Here is a 20502-nt window from a genome sequence, read left to right on the forward strand (position 1 = left end):
TACAGACAATTCTATGGACATAGTTGAAACATTAACAATTCAACACACACAAAAAAATCCTCCTCCCCCATCAATCTTCATTGATGATGTTTTCGACATTCGAACAATGATAAAGTCCATAGAGAAAGATATTAACAGAGAGGATTACATACTAAAAATTAAAAACAATCAGGTTAAAACCCCGCTGGCCAATCCACACTCCTACAGAAAAATAACAAAGTTACTAAAAACTCTGAACGCAGACTTCCACACATATCAACTGAAACAAGAAAGACCTTTTCGTGTGGTACTACGCAACATCCATCACTAAGCTAACTTAGATGAACTGAAACTTGAACATGGCCATGAAGTAAAAAACATTAGCAATATAAGACACAGAATCACAAAATAACCCGCTATCTTTATTCTTTATCGACCTTAAGCAAAAACCAAATAACAAGGAAGCCTATAGTATCAATCGTTTAATGAACTCGGTAGTAAAAATTGAACCACCTTTTATAAAAAAAGGAGATGGTCCAATGCAAAAGGTGCCAAAAGTACGGCCACACGCAAAAATATTGCAACTATAACCACCGCTGCGTTAAATGTGCAGGTATTCACCCTACAGATCAGTGCACTAAATTTTCAGAAACCCCAGCTAAGTGCATCCTCTGTCAAGGAGAGCATCCTGCGAACTATAAAGGTTGCACAGCCTACAAGACCTTGTATAATAATAAGTATCTCAAATCCAGAGTTAAGGACCTAGCCAACCAAGCACTTAACCCACAAGAATTCACTACTCCTTCAATCTCCTATGCACAGGCAGTTCAAGGAAATCAAAGCAGACCGAAAATCCATAGTACTCAAAATAGCGTTCCCAGTTCACAAGACACGGATAACTTCAATAGACTTGAAAAATGAATCGTCAAACAAACAGAGCAAATTAATAACTTGCTATCATTACTTACAATCATCGTGGACAAATTAACACGCTCCGACGTAAAATAACGCATAGCTCTTTGGAATGCTAACGGTCTAGCTCAGCATAAATACGAACTAGAACTCTTCTTAAAACAACAACAAATCGACATAATGCTCATATCTGAAACTCACTTCACCGATAAAAATTATCTGAAAATAAATGGTTATAACTTTTACCGTACCCAACATCCCAGTCGAAAGGCCCACAGCGGCACCGAAATTATCATCAAGACCAGCATAAAACACTATGAGCTTCCATCATTGCAGAAGGACTACCTCCAAGCCACAAACGTAGCGATAAAAGATTGGCATGGTCCAATCACCGTATCAGCAGTATATTGTCCTCCTAGACATTCTATTTCCACAGAAAACTTCGATAAATTCCTCGAAGACCTGGGCAATAGATTCATAGCTGGAAGAGACTATAACGCTAAACATACGCAATGGGGTAGCAGACTTATCACGTAGGAGGCAAAAACCTCTTGAAATCCATAAACGCCAACAGACTTAACTACCTCAGTATAAATGAACTCACTTACTGGCCCACTGACACTAACAAACTACCTGACCTATTAAACTTCTTCATAACCAAAAACATCTCGCCAAGATACATCCAAATCAACTCTTCTGTGGAACTCTCTTCAAATCATTCAACCGTCATAGCAACGATAAACTCAACAATTATCGAAAACCAACCTAATGGCTTTATTCATAACCAACTCACAAACTGGCAGCTCTTTAGAGAAGTATTCAATCATTCAACATCAGCCTCAATATCCCTAATAACAGTCGAAGATATAGAAGCAGCCACGGAATATCTAAACCCCAGCATAATAAACGTGATCCATTCTTCAACCCTTACTAAGTGTTCTGTCAATAAACATGAATACCCCCATTACATACTAATAAAAATCGCAGAAAAACGTAGACTTAGAAGAGTATGGCAAAGTCATAGAACGCCAGAAGACAAGCGTAAGCTAAATAACACAACAAGAGAACTAACCAAAATCATTAAAAATTACAAAAATGATTGTTTCCAAAAATATCTTGCTAATCTTCCTCCCACAGCTGACTCCAACTACTCACTATGGAAGGCATCCAGGAAACTCACTCGTCCTCCGCAAATAATTCCCCCAGTTCACTGTCCGCAAGGTGGATGGGCGCGTAGCTCTATACAAAAAGCCACCTTGTTTGCAAGTCACTTAACTAATGTCTTCAAACCGTATTCCTCCACTATTGCCACCGAAATAACGGAATACTTGCACTCTACCTTCCAGATGTCTCCTCCTATTGAACCTTTCTCATCTCAGGAAGTTATAGATTTAATTCGTCGTCTAAATCCCAGGAAAGCATCGGGACACGATCAAATAAGTAACAAAGCTATCAAGGAGAGCTTCCCATAAAAAGGATCGCTCTCATTACTTCTATTTTTAATGCAATTCTTCGCCTTGAATACTATCCTAAGTCTTGCAAAATATCATTGATTACTCGTATCCCTAAACATGGAAAACCAATACACGAAACTAGCTCTTATCGCCCAATTAGTTTTCTACACACTTTGTCCAAACTATTTGAGAAGATGCTAACGAAACGACTCCTTCCACTCTTAGAGGATTTGAAAACAATGCCAGATCATCAATTTGGTTTTCAGAAGCAACATTCTACGATAGAGCAAATTCATCGTCTAACTCATAAAATCAAGATTTAGAAAAGAAAAAATATTGCTCTGTAGTATTCCTGAACATTCAGCAGGCGTTCGACAAAGTGTGGCATGAAGGACTTGTATTCAAACTAAAGAGAATCCTACCACAGACCTACTACTCTATCTTAAAATCATATCTAATCAATAAGCTGTTCATGATCAAATACTCAAACGCTATGACCGCAACATTTCCAATAGAAACTGGAAATCCCAAGTCTCTGCCGTTCAGACCCATCGTTTTATTTCTTCCCTCTTATTTTACACCGTCTTAATTAAAGTGGCGAGTCGCGGGATTTTCACGATCAAATTCTTTTTTATTGTTTTTCTTTTGTTATTAATAATATCATATTCTGTTCGTTGTGGAGATAATAGGTCTCATGGGAACTGGGTCGTAGCAACTCAGCCGTTCCCTTCGAGTGAATTGTTAAAGTTTTAATTATTCTGAAATTGAATATAATTTATACATTGTGTTTTTACGTGTACGTTCACATTTAATAAAAAAAGTACCGTGTTATTTACGAAACAACATAAAATCAGGATTTCAGGATTAGCTCGTAAAATATATCAGAATATAGGAATAATGGAAGATCTTTAGGAATATATATAATGGAAGAGATGTAGAAGACAATGCATTTTGCGTGGCTATATTAAAAATTCGATGATCAAGAATTAGTACCGTGACACTTGAAATGCGAGCTTGTTTTGAAATATGTTGAGATTTATCTTGGAATAGAATAAAGTGGAAGGCGTGAATGTATGTATAATAGAAATATATTTGAGTAAGTATAAGTAGAGGTATAAGTACAGTGTATGCTAGTCCAGATCCGCACGCTACCAGTGTTAGTTTACAATAGAGTTTCGAAGCCATGGGCCTATGAGTATTTATATAATTACGAGAACTGGTCCGTCTATATTATCCGTGCATGACATATTCCTAAAAAAGGCTATGAGGTTGAGAGACCCTTCAAATTGATTTAGAGCTAAAGAATACTCAATGGCTTCGAGAATTAAGAAAACTAAATTCTAGAGAAGATGTAAAGTTTTCCTAGAAGTGAGAATCATTTCAACAAAATAGACAGAAAGAGAAACGGGAAAAAGGGGGAAAGAAAGGAAGAAAGATATGTAATAACTATACGATACAGTATAATGTTGGACATCTACGTTAAACAAGAGACGCTATTTTCCCAATTGTGGTTCCAGAGAACATCATAATAAGCTGAAATGTTTCAACATTTCGAGAGAGACTGAGACAGAGACAGACAGACAGACAGAGAAAGTGCATATATCGAGACAGTAATTCCATTAGTGTATTAATTGAAGAGCTTAGGAATATGTATTAGTATATGTCTTTTTTTTCATTTTTCTGGATTATTGTACAATCCGACGAGTGATATAAATGGCATTTCCGTTGTTACGGATAAGGCAATAGCAGCAGAGAAACTGCAAATAATCACTGCAATGGCAATATAGATCTGAAAAAACATAATATGTTATTATTACATAAGATTCATATTATTGTGAAATTGTTCGAATGAAACTACCTTATCGTACTTACAAAATTGGTGAAATACAAGAAGAAAGAATAATTATCTAACGAATATAACGAAAGAGTAATAATACAATTTATGAGATAAGCACCATACGTTAATTTACCCAAAATAACGAAAATATCTAGCGATAAGATTTTGTTCACGATACCTGCAAACGTAAAATATATACTTGGGTGTAGTTTACAAAACGTTAAATACTTCGCATTACACAAAGGGTATTTTTACAATAAGAAGAATGACATTAACGCATTACTGAATAACATGAAAAATATCTATTTACCGCCATTATTCGTAGTGCATGCAACTACGAGCCAGGCAATGCCTAATGCCCAGCCTGTTCTACTGAGGGCCATATAAAGAACGGAGAGACCTACGGATATGTTCCTGCTCGTGACTCCGAAGAGAATCGAACAATTACATAAAATTGCCAAGGTCCAACCAACAACCAAGCTTTTCTGAAACGTAAATTTATTCACATAATTGAAAGACGCAGAGGAATATAGGTGTAACGAACAAGCAGTATGTATTACTTTTGATAACTGTAATTTGTAATTGTATTTCGTAAGAAGCTGACATGTGGCCATTCCTATTAGATATGGCGGTATTCTACACCACGGTCGTATATAAAAGTATGACAGCGTCCTATATTGTTCGTCCAACCTAGGAAAGTAAATATAAGTATATTTACAAATTCCCTATGTTATAAGGAGTGCTAAACATCTTGTATGCTTACGTATGATGGTAATTAAGAGTGTACCCCGTGTAAACTACTGATCCCATCGATGAAACTAGCGTAACAACGCCTATACCCACGGCAATATTGTAATGCCTGAAACAGTCGATTTTAAAGCTCGGGTAAAACTGGGTACTAAGGGATTAAAAAACGAAATTACAAACTCACGTCATCGATAAAGTTAGGAGAAAACTGCCAAATACGAAGAATTGCATATCATTGGGCAAGTACCAACTCCATGTGAGACACTGCAAACAGTATTTCTCTACGAAACGATTCTTTTCTAGTGATGCGAAAGATGCTTGCATTGAATTATCTAAGAAAGTATGCGTACTAGATCCTCCCACTTGTAGAAGTTATTTATGTAAAGTATATTTGTCCACCAATATTTGGAACACATAGCACTGCAATCCTCAAAGGGAAGAAGTGCTGAGACATGATCATGCCACGTAAAATTCAATATCGCTATGAGTATAATGACGAAATATGCAGGTGTGAGCCTTCGAAGTTAATGTACTTACTTCATTATCATCGTATTTGCATCACGCATGAATTAAAACAGAAGGACATATTAAAATCATCTATACCTAACATATCGTTTCATAATTCTTTCAAGGAACATATTCGCCCTTTCTGTTATAGACGGTACTCCCTCCATTTTTTGTTTTTCCTTCAGAAAAGCGTAAGACGCCAGAAAACCACTCATAAAGAAAAACGTGTCTACCACGTACATCGGATTATTTACCATTTGTAAGGATACTTCGCCGACCATCATGAACAAATGCGATTTGTTAGCTGCAGACATGATGTCGTTAAAAAAGTCAAGCTATATCAGAAATCAGAATGGGCTAGTGAAATTAAAACGCGAGTGAAGTTCATTTCTTACCCGTAACATGCAATCTGAATAGGATCACATGTGCCAGTATAGTCCATAGCAATCCCAACATTTTCATACCGTGGAATATACGCAAAGTTTCTGCACCCTCTTCTACTTTAAATATTTGCTGTGCATGTCTCAGAAGTGAAAAACATAGCAGATATTGGTTCACGCGATTTTGTTTCCTCGTCTCTGAGGGTGCCAGTTCATTGTGATCGGTTTTGCCTTTTCCTTCTGTTGCGTTCTCCAATACTATTCAAAGTTAACCGTACGTTACGTAGATTTCCATGACATATACTCACGTCGATCAGAATCCTTAACATCTAGAATACCAGGTATCATCGTATGTATCGCTTACCCTCCGTACTTCCATCTTGAAGCGCAACGATTTCCTTTTCGCTGTTTACACGGTTTCGGTGGATGAAAATATCATATGCTGTGGCCGCTGTCACGGTAGTGCACAACAATAGCAAAACTCCTCTGTAATCAAAGTTTTAGGGTTTCTACTCGATATTTAGTCGAACGCCGATCGTGATACTTGTTTATGTCGATTGAGAAAAGAAATTCGAACTGTCGATTAGGAGCTTGAAATTTACGTACATGATGGAGATCATCTTTGAAGAGAGGAGCCATTGATAATCATTCACCAAATCGGTAACTTCGATGAGCCTGAAGTGTATAGCAAAAAGTTTGCCGATAAAAAGAGTCTCGTCGTGCAATATTTTATCTAGCATCGTGGCTACGTCTCGTTTGGTGCAGGATGCCGGTAAACAAAGTCCAAGCGTAATCAAGTCCTTACAAAAACGCTTGTTACAGTCGTAAAACTCCGCATTGTATATCTGATTCGTTATGCTAATTAGGTGCATGCGATATGTTCGTGCTTACTTCTTCGAGTATTTCTTGGTGATATTGCATAGTGCTACTGTGCCGCATGCGCCCAATAAAAAAACGGAACTCAAAAGGTGGATGCTCCTCGTTCGGGTTGCGATATATCGTATTGTTCTTTCGTTTCGCCTCCGAGACAAACATCGTGCGATTTTGGGAAAGAATGGTGCAACCTATACGATCTCCTAACCAATAATTGTGCCCGCTCACAAATCCCCCGCCACTGGTGTCCAGCGCTTAAAGAAAATATGATACTGCATTGGAAACATCTGATGATAGAATTGGCGATAAATGTTTTAAGCGGTAATGAAGTTGAATGCAGAATTTGGTGTTTCGTACTTAAAGCCAGAGAATGCAGTTTGTTGGGATAAAGAAAACAGCTACGGCTATGACCGTCGCTTTTCCGCACTTCAAACCAAGGATCTACTTTCTTATACTAAGTGCGAATGAAGTTTCAAGGTCGAGGTTCAACTCGACTGAAAATTATGCAGTTGATACAACCGCGACATAATCGTCGCTAGAAGAATTCTGGCGGTTCTATGAGAGTTGTTTTTACTGTTATTAATTTTTTACGGTGCAAATGCGTTTTACATGCGAACAAGGGATGCGACATGTCATGAAACACAGCCGCAAGCACGGTGTATAGTTATTTGAGTTCTATATCCGTTTATGGTTGTACGTTCTTATGTAACGATTATACGACTATGTGTTATATGTTTAATGTGATTTGTTTTATTCTTCCCTTTGTATGCAATCGGCTGGCAGTTGAGATTCATTCACAATACCTTAAAAGTTCTGTTTACCTCTTAAACCCCAAAGTATCTGGTTGTCAACAGCATTACGAAATTCATCAATCTCCGTCCGACATCTGCTGAAATTTAGAAGATGGACATTTTCCAAAACCGCGTATACTGGAAGTATTTGCCTCATGGTCACTGGGTTTAGTGTGGTCGCTTGGGTCGGCACGTAAATCGTTGTTAATGATAAAAGGGATAACCATATCCATGACGAAATGTTTCTATACTGCATGCTCTGGAGCAAAATTTATACTCATATTATTGAATATCTCTATTGAAAAAAATGGTTAAGAACTGAGATGTCCATTATTTTTTCTTATACGGTGAAATACGTTGTAGCACACTTTTTACTATGGTCGATCAAAAATATGGCTACTATAACATGAATGTAATGTTCAACTCAACTATAGGGAACCATCTTTTTTCAGGAAGATCGCGGTAAGACTAACCGTGTTCAGCAAGGAACGCAGAATTTATGACGTAGGATGCCGAGAGTGATTTCGCATGTTCTATCCTCTTATTGATCGCTCAATTATGGATCCCAGTTCAATTAATGTAGTAACCATCTGTGTTATTGGTACGTTGTTGTTCGGAAACGTAAATTAGCATATGGATATTCTGTTGAGCAAATTTAAAACTTTTTTAATTTCTTGCGGTTCATTATTTGATGATAATAGATTCTTATGACGGAATACCGAATCTGCTAAGCGTTTCTTCCCAAAACTAACAGTTGCCGAAGTAAACCAATCTTTACAAAAATGGCGGGTTCCATCATTGGAGATGTTTTATGCTTTTACAGTAACAGCTACTTAATTGCAGGAGCAGAATGATATATATTGTCGTTAATATTAGAAACATATAAATACATGTGAATTAGAATGAAAGTGAAAAGGACAGCTAAGTGAGGCCATTTTCTACTTACATTTTTCAAGTGATTTAAAAAAGTTAATATCTAACCGAATATGTAACCATGACAGGCTATGCTTCAGATATTTGTACCAAGAGTTACGTCAAAAGAAACTTGCAAGTTGTGTTTTGTTTGCAATTTGAAGGAGGAAAACTTTGGCGAAATATGTTGTGGAGGTGATATATACAACAATATCGGCAGGCGATAGCTACCCGCGTTCTGGCGATCAATCCTTCAAGCATTGTATCGAGCATTAAACAAAGCCACTCCTCGCATTGATAACCACTGGCGTTGTTGTGTTTTTAAATTGAAAAAAAGACATGATTTTCTAGTTTTTCTTGACGATTCTCTCAGCAAAAATGTCTGCTTTGTTTGAATACGCAGAAATTGAACAGCTTCTTTACTCTACGTTTGGTGGAGAAGATGGTATTTTCAGTGGGACTCTATTTTCTGAAGGTGAAATATTCTTACCTGCAGTCTGATGGAGAAGTTGAAGATTCGAAGTCACGAAGGATACTGAACTAACCGTTTCTAATGCCGATACTAACCCTCAGATCGACGTTTTCGTTTGAACGACTACACGAGACTGTCGAAACTATTTATGCGGCATCCGCGCGCTGATGAGTTTCACACCGAATTCGACTCGAATTTTGATATTTCTCGATAAATTCGTTAGTCTAAGCGACTTTATTTTCAATCGTCAGACCTTTCTATGTATGTCGTTTGAATCTTCAAATGAGACTGATTGCCCTTAGATCAATTCTTTGTCTTCTCGGGGAGACAACCTCCACTACGCTCAGATCACGCCACCGCTCGCGCTTATGATCACGTAGGCCGACTTCTTTGTGAGAATGAAATAACGGACCGAAATCGACGTTTCTAGAACTCGCTGCTTATTGACATGTATGCGCTCGTCGATACATTGTATGCTTTTCGTCGGGCAGATAAGACAGTCCGTCTGCGACGCTGTAGGACCGCGAGCGACGATTAGAAATGCGATCTGCACTAAGCCTTGTGGCGTAACTATTTCCTTTCATCACATATCATTTATTATCTGTTCGGTGGTTGACCCTATGTCATGTCAACTAGAACATTCTCGCGTTTACGAATGACACCATATTTCGTAATATAGTATTCGGTGTTTATACTTTTCGTACTTAAATTTAGTTAAAATCCTTGTTATTTATAATTGTCATGCTGTGTAGGACGTGAAGGGTGCCAAAGGACTACTCGGCGTATTAATTTAACAGTACATTTATTAATATTAGTAGCGGTTGTTACCTGGACTGTATTCAGACTGTTGCTCCGAACTCACTGTCGACTCAACTGTTCATTTGCAACTACTGAACTCCTCGCAACTCGACTCTTTACTAGCAACCGACTGTTGACTGAGGTACCGAATGCATATTGATGGGCCATTAGTCCTATGGAAGCTTCTCGACCCCTTCGCAACACTGTATATATTTCGTCAGTCTTTTTTGAACAATTTTTCCGCGATACTACAGTAAGGACCAAAAAAGCCGCTGAAAAGGGAATCGTTGTGCCAGGGCCGCGAGACACTTTGCGTTCGTCGTTAGTTGTAGTTTTAGCAAGATGACGGTTCCTTGGTCCCGGGACCTAACGAAGGCCTTGTGTGGCTACAGTCATTATCACAGGCGTCTTTAATTTGTCGTTTTAGTAACAGCTAAAGGATTTGGGTTGGGACGTCTGTTACGTCCTGTGTCCTCCATCCTTGGGTAAGATGTCCACCAGATGTTTAAACACCGTTATTGCGGATCCTCAAGAATCGCAAGAAGATTAGGGCCATCATAAATTTTAGCATTTTTATAGCTAAGATCCTTAAGATCACACAAGTATATTTTAAAGTTGAAGCATTTCTTTGAGCTATTGTCTATTCCGAAAAAACACGGGAAGGCGCGGTTCCCATGTACAACATCACCTATAACCGACCGTTGATTGACGGCGGCCAACACCCATCCTTACCCATCAGTCTTTTCCTTATCCAATTAGCAGCAATAATCGTTGCTCTTGTTACGTCGAAGACACGGGGAGCGATGAAATTAAAAAATCACTGGTCGTTTCCTCGCGTCGTTCGAATGATTTCGCGTAGATTTAAACGTTTCACGAGCAAGATAAGAAAAACTCAGACTTTAGATATGTTGGCAGATTTTATTATGTGAATTCAACAGAGTGACAGTTAAGAGTGTTAGAACAGAGAGTGTAGAGAACTGATTTTGTCAAGGTTTATATACTATGGGATTAGCCCTAATGGAGCGGGTGTCGCCTGCTCTCGTGTCAGAGGTTGCCATGCTGTTACTATCTTCTGATCCCAGATCAGTCTACGTTCTTGTTTCGATGACATGCAGTATGTTCTTTAGGCTCCTTCCTCTGGCTATTCTATTGGTAGTTTATGGCTCTGCGACATTCTCACATTCCTAACCAAAATTGCCATCAACGAATCCGCTGGTTCTGTGCTTTGGACACACCCATTACTAACTTTCATCCGCGACAACACCATCATCGAACGACAGTAGTTTTCCAATCTTCAATCGGACAACATCTTAACTTGCTAGTGTATACTAAACGGTGCAAATAAATCAAGTAAACATAATATCACTCTGTATCTTTAATTTACCTCTACTTTGAGCGTTAATAGCGTTCACGGTTCGCGGTATCAACCGATCAGTTGCAAACCTGACCTGATCGCTAATTAGTTGAGAATTCGCAACAGCTAACTGCTCTGCTGTTTCAATGATTTTTGCACATGTTGTAGAAATTGATATTTTGAATAATTTTTCCGTATACATATAAGGAGAGAAATAATGAAAAGTTTCTTGATATTCTAGAAGTAAATGCTAGTGGTTGTCACCAAAATGTTGTTCAATCATTTTCCATTGGCGTATGACATATTTCAAATGAATGTTACAATTACCAAATTCTCAAATTTACTGTGTAGTTTCGTCAAATATAGAGAATGTTTCAACATATCTTTTATCTTCAAATTATGCTCTTTGGCTTAATGGTTATATGGACAATTTTTACAGTAGCGCCAGAAATTCGGAAATTCTGCTCCAGTTCAAAACTCATATGTGTGGGACTATACAATGTAATCGGTAATTAGCAGAGCGTGTGAAAAATCCTAATCCTAAATCAGAGGAACTGATGTATTGTCGTATAGGTTAAATTCTAGGTTCTATATAGTGTCCAGATAACGAAATATTACGCTGGAACGACACTTTGTAAAGCTCTTTGAAGTCACTGACCGAAATTGACGATCGCTTCTTACGAAAATTAACTGCAAACGGTTTCGGTTTACTTGTTGATCTGTAACGTTCCTAACATTTGCTACTCTTAATCTATTGTATGACTTAGTCTGTGTTCCGTGCGAATATCCTTCGAACATTATTGTATACAAAATTTTATACACCGAGTTAGAATTTCTTTGTATACTCTATTTCATATTCTATGTTCATATTATTATCCATTTATATAAATACGTTTTTACAACATTTTATAATTGAATCCATAAAATTCTGTCTCTCCGAGCAATAATAACGTTATGAAGTCATTGAACACATATTCTATCGCTTAAGAAATTAACAGTTTTCTGCAATGATCAGCGACTTGTGACCCATCTCTCTTCTCTCTTTCCCGCACTTCTTATTCCGACATGAATTTTTCGAGTCGCTGCATAACTCAGGTGTTGGTAATGGTGGGCTGGTCATATGTAGAAGGAGTGCGATCAGTAACATTAAATCAACCATCCTCGTCAATTCCAAAACATTTAAATAATTAATCAGCCTGTCTTATCCCTGCCAACATATCTCGTCCGAGATGTTATCGGACGTTTTTTTCAGATACATCTGACTTTACCTTCAAATTGACATATTATAACAAACACTTAATGCATATACCACCTGTTTAAATTAAATCTGATAATTATTCATACTGATAAATAATCTTTGTCAGCCTGTCTTCCTTGCAGCAAATAATCTGTACTGCTACATCACTTTCGGGCTCGGCGTCTCGAACACTGTATGTGCATTTGAATTCTGAATAATGGATCAAGTTTCGATCATTCTTTGCATACTTTATAGTCTTATGGCGACCGGTTTGGCCATGATCGTACAAAAATCAAGAAGCTGTAAAGTTGGAATTTGTGACGCTTGTGGCCAAATTAGGTATTATACACGTCGAACGAGAATAAATTTTAGTCCTATTAAAAAATTTGTATCATCAAGGGAATTTCAGTATGAGACAGCACGATTTACTTTGTATACGTGAACCTGCAGCATTGTCCACGTGTTTTCTTATCGTGTTCTCCAAGTCTTTTGTTTTTTAACGTGCAAGGCAACTGGTAGTGCTAGAAACGAGAAACAACTGCGAGAAGGTAGTCGTGTACTGAACGGCAGACTTTTTCTTCTCTTTCAGTGATCTATGTTTATTTGTATATGAGCTTCTTTTCGTCGTCCAAATCACTTTCTTAGAAGAACGTGCAAAACTTTTGCGCAAGTGATTCTCTTAATTAATTCCTAACATAGATGTTTGAAAATATTAAACAACATTGTGAATCATGTATAATGAAATGTTGTGAAACAATGAATTACAGTAAATCCGGAGATCGTCGTTGTAAACATATATATTTTTCTATATTTTAACATATGAAAGGTTAACTTACTGTTATTAATTTAATTTAATTTAATAATTTAAAGACTCAAAGAACTTTACCATCACCAACTTCTTTCTTTTTTTTTGGTACACTACTACATAATTTCAGGAGTGATATAAACGGCATTTCGGCTATTAGGAATAACACAATAGAAACACCGAAGCTACAAAGAACGATTGCAACGAACAGAATACCCTGAAAAATAGAAACGTTATTTCGTAGTACTAATACTACGTCGAAATTTTCCAAATGAAATAATTACATTATACTTACAATGGTGACGTTATCAAAGTAGAAAGGATAATATTGTGAAGTTATAGCCAAAATTATCAAAATAGGGTTTACAAGATAAATACCATACGTAAATTTACTCAAAACAATGAAAATATCTAGGGATAAGAACTTCTTCACGATCCCTGCAAACATATCGAATATACTTGGGTGTAATTTACAAAACGTCAAATACTTCGCATTACACAAAGAGTATTTTTATAGTAAGAAGAACAACAATAACGCATTAATGAGTGCGTGAAATATGAAAAATATCGACTTACAGGCATTATTCGTAGTGCATACAACTACCACCCAGGCAGTACTCAGTGCCCAGCCTGTTCTACTGAGGCCCAAATAAAGAATGGATAGATATAAGGGTATGTTCCTGTTATCGAGTCCGAAGAGAATCGTACCATTACATAAAGATACCAAGGTCCAACCAACGAATAAGCTTTTCTGTAAGATAAATTTAATTGCATTATAAAAAGATGTATAGGAATATAGTTGTAATGAATAAACGGTATACATTACTTTTGATAAATGTAATTTGAAATTGTATTTTGTAAGAAAGAGACATGTGGCTATTCCTATGATGTATGGCGATATTCTACACCACGGTCGTATATAAAAGTCTGTCCCCATGTGATATAAGTTGTCTAACCTAGGAAAGTAAATATTCATATATTTACATATTCCCTATGTTATAAATTATGTTATAAAATAAAAAATGTTAAACATTTTGTATACTTACGTAGGCTGGTAATTAATGTTGTATCCTACATAAGAGACTGATAGTATCGATGATACTACGCTAAAAACGCCTAAGCCAATGGCAATATTGTAATGCCTGAAACAGTCGATTTTAGTGGTCGGCTAAAACTGGCCAGTGAATGACTACAAACCCAAATTTCAAACTCACGTGATCGATAACAATAGGAGAAAAATACCAAATATGAAGAACTGCATATCATTGGGCAGGTACCAACTCCATGAGAGACACTGCAAACAGTATTTCTCTGTGAAACGATTCTTTTGTAGTAACGCGAACGATGTTTGCAATAAATTATCTGAGAAAGTATACGTACTATATCATTCCAGTTGTATAAGTTGTTTATGTAAAGTATATTAGTCCACCAGTATTTGGAACATCTATCACTTGGATACTCAAAGAGAAAAGATGTTGAGACATGATCATGCCAGGTGAAAGTCAATATCGCTATGAGTATAACGACGAAATATGCAGGTGTGAGCCTTCGAAGTTAATGTATTTATTTCATTATCATCGTATTTGTATCACGCATAAATTAAAACAGAAGGACATATTGAAATCATCTATACCTAATATATCGTTTCATAATTATTTGAAGGAATATATTCGCCCTTTCCTTTATAGACGATATTCTCCTCAATTTTTGTTGTTCCTTGAGAAAATTATAAGTCGACAGAAAACCACTCATAAAGAAAAACGTGTCCACCGGAAACGTCGGATTATTTATGATTTCGTTGAGTATTTCACCGCCCAACATGTTGTAAAGTGCTTTGTTAGCTACGCACACAATTGGTGTCGTTAAAAAAGTCGTGCTATATCAGAAATCGGAATGGACTAGTGAAATTAAAACGCGATTGAGGCCCATTTCTTACCCATAGCATAAAGGCTGAACATGATCAAATGTCCAAGAACAATCCATAGCATTCCCAACACTCTCATACCGTAAAATATACGCAGAGAATCTGTAGTTTCTCGTATTTTAAATAATTCCCGTCCATTTCTGAGCAGCGAAAAACAGAGCAGATATTGGTTTATGGAATTTTGTTCCTCCGATTCTAAGAGTTCCGATTCATCGTCACTGGTTTTGCATTTTACTTTCCTTACGTTCTCCGCTTCTATTCAAAGTTAACCGTACGTTACACAGATTCTCATGAAATAAACTCGAGGAGATCAGGATCATTAACATACAGAATGCCAAGTATCATTGCATGTATCGCTTACCCTCCGTATTTCCATTTTTAAGCGCAACGATTTCCTTTTCGCTGTTTACACTGTTTCGATGGACGAAAATATCGTATACTGTGGCTGCTGTCACGGTAGTACACAACAATAGCAAAACTCCTCTGTAATCAAAGTTTTAAGGTTTTTACTCGATATTTAGTCGAACGCCGATCGTGATACTTGTATTTATGTCGATTGAGAATAGAAATTCGCACTGTCGATTAGGAGCTTGAAATTTACGTACATGATGGAGATCATCTTTGTAGAGAGGAGCCATTGATAATCATTCACCAAATCAGTGACTTCGATGAGTTTGAAGTTCATGGCAAAAAGTTCTCCAATGAAAAGAGTTTCATTATGGAAGACTTTATCTAGCATTGTAGCTACATCGTGTTTACTGCAGGAAGCCGGTAGACAAAGTCCAAGTGTTATTACATCCTAAAAGAAATGTTCATCACAATCATAAAAGCCGATAATGTAAATCTGATTCGTTATGCCAATCAGAATGTGGAGGATATCCACGTGTTTACATCGTGTGATAGTTCTATGTGATATTGCATAGTGCTATTGTGCCGCATGCGTCCAATAAAAAAACGAAACTCAAAAGGTGGATGCTCCTCGTCCGGATTCCGGTATATCGTATTGTTCTTTCGTTTCTGATCTCCGATAAACAGCGTGAGATTTCGAGAGAGGCTGGTGCAAGCTAGGCGATCTCCTAACCAATAACTGTGCCCGTTCAGAAATCCCACGGGTGGCACTCCACTTGTATCCAACGCTTAAAGAATATATAATATTTCATTGGAAAAAAACTCATGATACAATTGGCGATAAGGATTTGAAGCGGTAAAGAAGTTGAATGCAGAATTTGTCGTTTCATGTTTAAAACCAGAAGATGGAATTGGTTGAGAGAACCTACGTACGCACTTCGAACGAAGAAACTAGTTTCTTGCGCAAGGTGCGAAAGAAGTCTCGAGGGTCGGGATTGATTCGACGTAAAATTATGTACTTTATACAATCGCGACATGGCGGTTACGCACAAGTTGTTTTCTTTTTTTTTTTTTTTTGTTATTGGGATGAATTTTCTACGGTATAAACGTGTTCCACATGTGAACAACCGTATGTCAGGAAACACAGTCACAACAACAGCGTATAATTATTCGAATTATATATCACTATAGCTTTATACATATTTTGTTCGGTCTATTTCCTTTCTTTCTTTGTTGGCAATGGACTAGCAGTAACTTTGTCGAACGAAATTCGTCAAAATATCTTGAAAGTTATATTTACCTCTTAGAGCCCAAATTATCTGGTTGTCAACAGCATTACGAAATTTATCAATTTCCGTCCGACATCTGCTAGAATTTAGAGAGTCGGTATTTTCCAAAAGCGCGTACGCTGGAAGTACCTTCCTCATGGTTACTATGTCTATCGTGGTCGCTTGGATCGACACATAAATCGCTGTTAAAGATAAAAAGAATAACCATATCCCCGACGACATTTTTCCGTACTGCATGCTCTTGAATACGATTTGCACTTGAATTATTGAAAATCTCTGTGGGAAAAAATGGTTAAGCACAAATGATCATTAGTCTCTTTTATACAATGAAGTACGTTGTCGCACTCTCGATACTATGGTCGATCGAGAGTATGACTATTAATACGAATGGAATGTTCGGCGCAGCAATTGGGTACGAACATTTGCTAGGAAGATCGGGGGAAGACTAGCCGTATCCAGCAACGAACGTACAATTTATGACGTAGAACATAAGTTCGATTATTTCATCTTCTTGATTATCGCCCAGTTACGAGACCCCAATTAAATTATTGCAGTACTGTTATCGACTCGTGGCTTACCGAAAGCGTCAATTATCAGCACGCCGATACACTGTTGAACAAATTTTTAATTTTTTCGGTTTTTCTCGGTCAATATTTGATCGTAGTTGATTCTTGTGACGTAATACTATATCTGCTAAGTATTTCTTCCTAGAACTAACGGTTCCTGAAATGAACCAATTTTGAAAAAAATTGCGGGGTTTCAACTTTGCAGATGTTTTGTGCTTTCACAATAGCAGTTATTTCATTGCAGGAGTAGAATGATATGTGTTGTCGTTAATATTATAAACATTTAAATATGTTTGAAAGCCTACAGTTTTCAATTGCTTTCAAAAAGTAAAGGTCTAAACGAAAATGTAACCATGGCAGGCTATACTGTAGACGTTTGCATCAAAAGCAACTTGCAAGTTGTGTTTTGTTCATAATTTGAAGGAGGAAAACTTTGGCGAAATACGCTATGGGGATGATATATACAACAATATCGCCAGACGACTGCTACGCGCGTTCTGTCGATCAATCGTTCAACTATTGTATCGAGCATTAAACAAAGCCACTCCTCGCATTGAATACTACTGGCGTTACTTCGTTTTGTTTTCAAATTTGAAAAAAAAAAAAGAAATGATTTTCTAGTTCTTTTTGATGATATCTCCAAGCAAGAATGCCTACTTCCTCTGAATACTCAGAAACTGAGGGCTTAGTTACTCCACATCTGATGGAGAAGATAGCATAGTAAAAAAGAGCTTCAGTGAGACTCTATTTTCTGAAGGTGAACTGTTCTTACCTGAAGCTTGGTGGAGCAGTTGATGATTCGAAGTCACGAACGATACTGAACTAATCGTTTCTAATGCCGATACTAACCCTCGGATCGGCGTTTCTATTTGAACGACTACACGAGACTAGCGATGTCATGTTCGACTCGACTTAGCGTTTAATAAAATTCGAAACTACTTATGCGGCATCCGCGCGCTGATTGGTTTCGCACCGAAAGCAATAAATTCCCAATTAACATTTTACGAGCAAATCATTCCTCAGTGTTGTTAGTTAGGATTCCGATACTTAGTCCGATCGAACCGTTATACTCCGTTAAATTGAAAAATTACAAGATTAGGAAAAACTCCTATTTAAACTGCGATATGCCTAGAAATTTAAAAATATTGCTAGGACTGTTCAATGGAATTGTTTTGAGAGTTACAGCGTCGTTCTCGGAAAGTTTTGTTTCTTCGGACGGAACAAGTTATTTCGACCCAATTATTCTTGTAATGTTGGCTAATACGTCATCACATCTTTCCACAAGTGAACTTTTAGGCATTGAACGAGATATTGTGACGCATAATTATTTAGATAAAGCAGTCTGTGGTGCAGACGGTAATTGTATCTTTTAAGAGACGTTACGGGAGTAATTTATTGCATCGTGTATTATTATCTATTGATTGTTGGCGATAATGGTGTGGGTGTTTTACGATTTTATAAAAAATTAAGTTTAAAAGATTGTATTTCTTTGTTGTGTGAAACGTGAAATATCGTTCTACTCCAACCATACTTAAGAGCGCTCGGAACACATCATGTAACCATCCAAATGACAATGCGAGCCAAATTAGTTTCACGTATTCTTTCTCCAGACAATATTGACATGAATGAAAACATGCAGATGCATTGGATTGGATTGAGACAGTTAATAGTACAAAACAAGACAGATGCAATACAAACATTTATTTGAGAAGGATTCATTTCGTTATATTTTAAACGGATTGTTATTAGTCTATATTATTATTATATCTCCTGTAATTTTGAGTCTTCTCGAATCAATTATCTGAAAAACAGCTTATAGAAACTTTTTTATTTCTCTATTAGTTCGGATAATTGACGTTCTAAAACTCTTGTATTGCAAATAGTTATGCATGACATTTATTATCTTTTCGACGGTTGCCTCCATGTCTCGTCCAGTAGAACATGCTCGCCTGTTACGAATGATGCCATATTTCGTCAAATAGTACACGGTGTTTAATACTCATATGTGTTGAACAATGCGATGTAAAATACCAGGTATGTAAATATGAAACCGGAATTTTTGTACAGAAAATACACGTTTATTGTATGAAAATGATTAAAAATATTTTATTCGAAGTATTGCCCATCGCTAGCTATACATTTTTCCCACCTATCTGGCAATTGGTGGATGCCACGCCAAAAAAACTGTCGCTCTTTTGAGGCAAACCAGTCATCGAGCCATTTTCGTATATTTTCGTAAGAAGTGAAGTGCTGGTCAGAAAGTGCGTGTCCCATCGATGCAAATAAATAGTAATCGGACGGAGCCAAGTCTGGTGAGTAAGCCGCGTGCGAAAGTATTTCCCAACTGAACGCTTCAATCGTTTCCTTGACCGGTTTTGCTGTATGTGATGGTGCATTATCATGAAGCAAAATTACTTTGTGTTGCCTTTTTTGATATTCTGGTCGTTTTTCACGCGAAGCTTGATTCAAATCGATCATTTGTTGTCGGTAGCGCTCAGTATTAACGGTTTCGCCAGGTTTTAACAGCTCATAATAGATTATACCCTTCTGATCCCACCAAACACAGAGCATTGTCTTCTGTCCATAGCGATTTGGTCTTGTAGTCGATGTCGGTGGTTCGCCTGGAGCTACCCATGATGTTTTTACGCTTAGGATTCTCAAAATATATCCACTTTTCATCGCCAGTCACAATTCGGTGGAGAAATGACTTTCTTTTGTATCTGGCGAGCACCATTTCGCAAGTGGTTTTTCGGATTTCCTACTGTCTTTCATTCAGTTCACGTGGAACCCATTTTCCCACCTTCTGGATCTTTCCCATGACTTTCAAACGTATGGAGACGGCTTCTCGTGTCACGTTTAATTGATCAGCGAGTTGTTGTTGCGTTTGAGCGTCATCCTCATCCAACGATGCTTGCAATTCTCTGTCTTGAAACTTTTTCGGTGGTCTTCCACGTTCTTCGTTCCTCACGTCAAAATTGCCACTTCTGAATTTTTTAAACCACTCAAAGCACTGTGATTTACCAAGAGCATGCTCACCGTAAGCTTCGACAAGCATTCGATGCGATTCTGCAGCAGTTTTCTTCAAATGGTAACAGAAAATCAATGCTGTCCGCAAATCGTAGTTTCCAGGCACAAAATTCGACATGTTCAACGCTATTACAAACTATGCTGTTATATGAAACTTGTATTGTTCTGAGTCGAAAATGTTTGTCAGATGTCAACAAAGACGTTTGGCATCAATGACGCAGTTTAATGATAACTACATTATTAGCTAGGGCCATCTATAGGCAAATTCCGGTTTCATACTTACAGACCTG

At 37.3% G+C, this 20502-nt stretch overlaps 3 protein-coding genes across 5 annotated transcripts in view; 1 reads left to right on the top strand and 2 right to left on the bottom strand.

Moving 5' to 3' along the window:
* LOC139985554 (monocarboxylate transporter 10) overlaps positions 1-20502 on the top strand; it is a 299453-nt gene that overhangs the window by 105791 nt on the left and 173160 nt on the right. The gene's annotated exons all lie outside the window — the stretch shown is intronic.
* The window catches only part of LOC139985544 (uncharacterized), a 68287-nt gene that overhangs the window by 21960 nt on the left and 25825 nt on the right, over positions 1-20502 (bottom strand). The window contains exons 3-10 of the mRNA XM_072000045.1: positions 15874-16118; positions 15588-15781; positions 15344-15465; positions 14995-15237; positions 14692-14899; positions 14439-14604; positions 14273-14352; positions 14105-14200 (exon numbers count right to left, since the gene is read on the bottom strand). Of these exons, the coding sequence (XP_071856146.1) occupies positions 14105-14200; positions 14273-14352; positions 14439-14604; positions 14692-14899; positions 14995-15237; positions 15344-15465; positions 15588-15781; positions 15874-16118 (1354 nt within the window). The remainder of the gene's footprint in view (positions 1-14104; positions 14201-14272; positions 14353-14438; positions 14605-14691; positions 14900-14994; positions 15238-15343; positions 15466-15587; positions 15782-15873; positions 16119-20502) is intronic.
* Positions 4743-6582, bottom strand: LOC139985586 (uncharacterized). Its single transcript, XM_074111638.1, has 3 exons — positions 6423-6582; positions 6181-6302; positions 4743-4872 (listed from the first exon to the last, which is right to left on the bottom strand). The coding sequence occupies exons 1-3, from the start codon at positions 6554-6556 to the stop codon at positions 4802-4804; spliced, it is 327 nt and encodes a 108-aa protein (XP_073967739.1). The 5' UTR covers positions 6557-6582; the 3' UTR covers positions 4743-4801.

This window comes from Bombus fervidus, chromosome 3, assembly GCF_041682495.2.
Source record: "Bombus fervidus isolate BK054 chromosome 3, iyBomFerv1, whole genome shotgun sequence".
Lineage (NCBI taxonomy): Eukaryota > Metazoa > Arthropoda > Insecta > Hymenoptera > Apidae > Bombus > Bombus fervidus.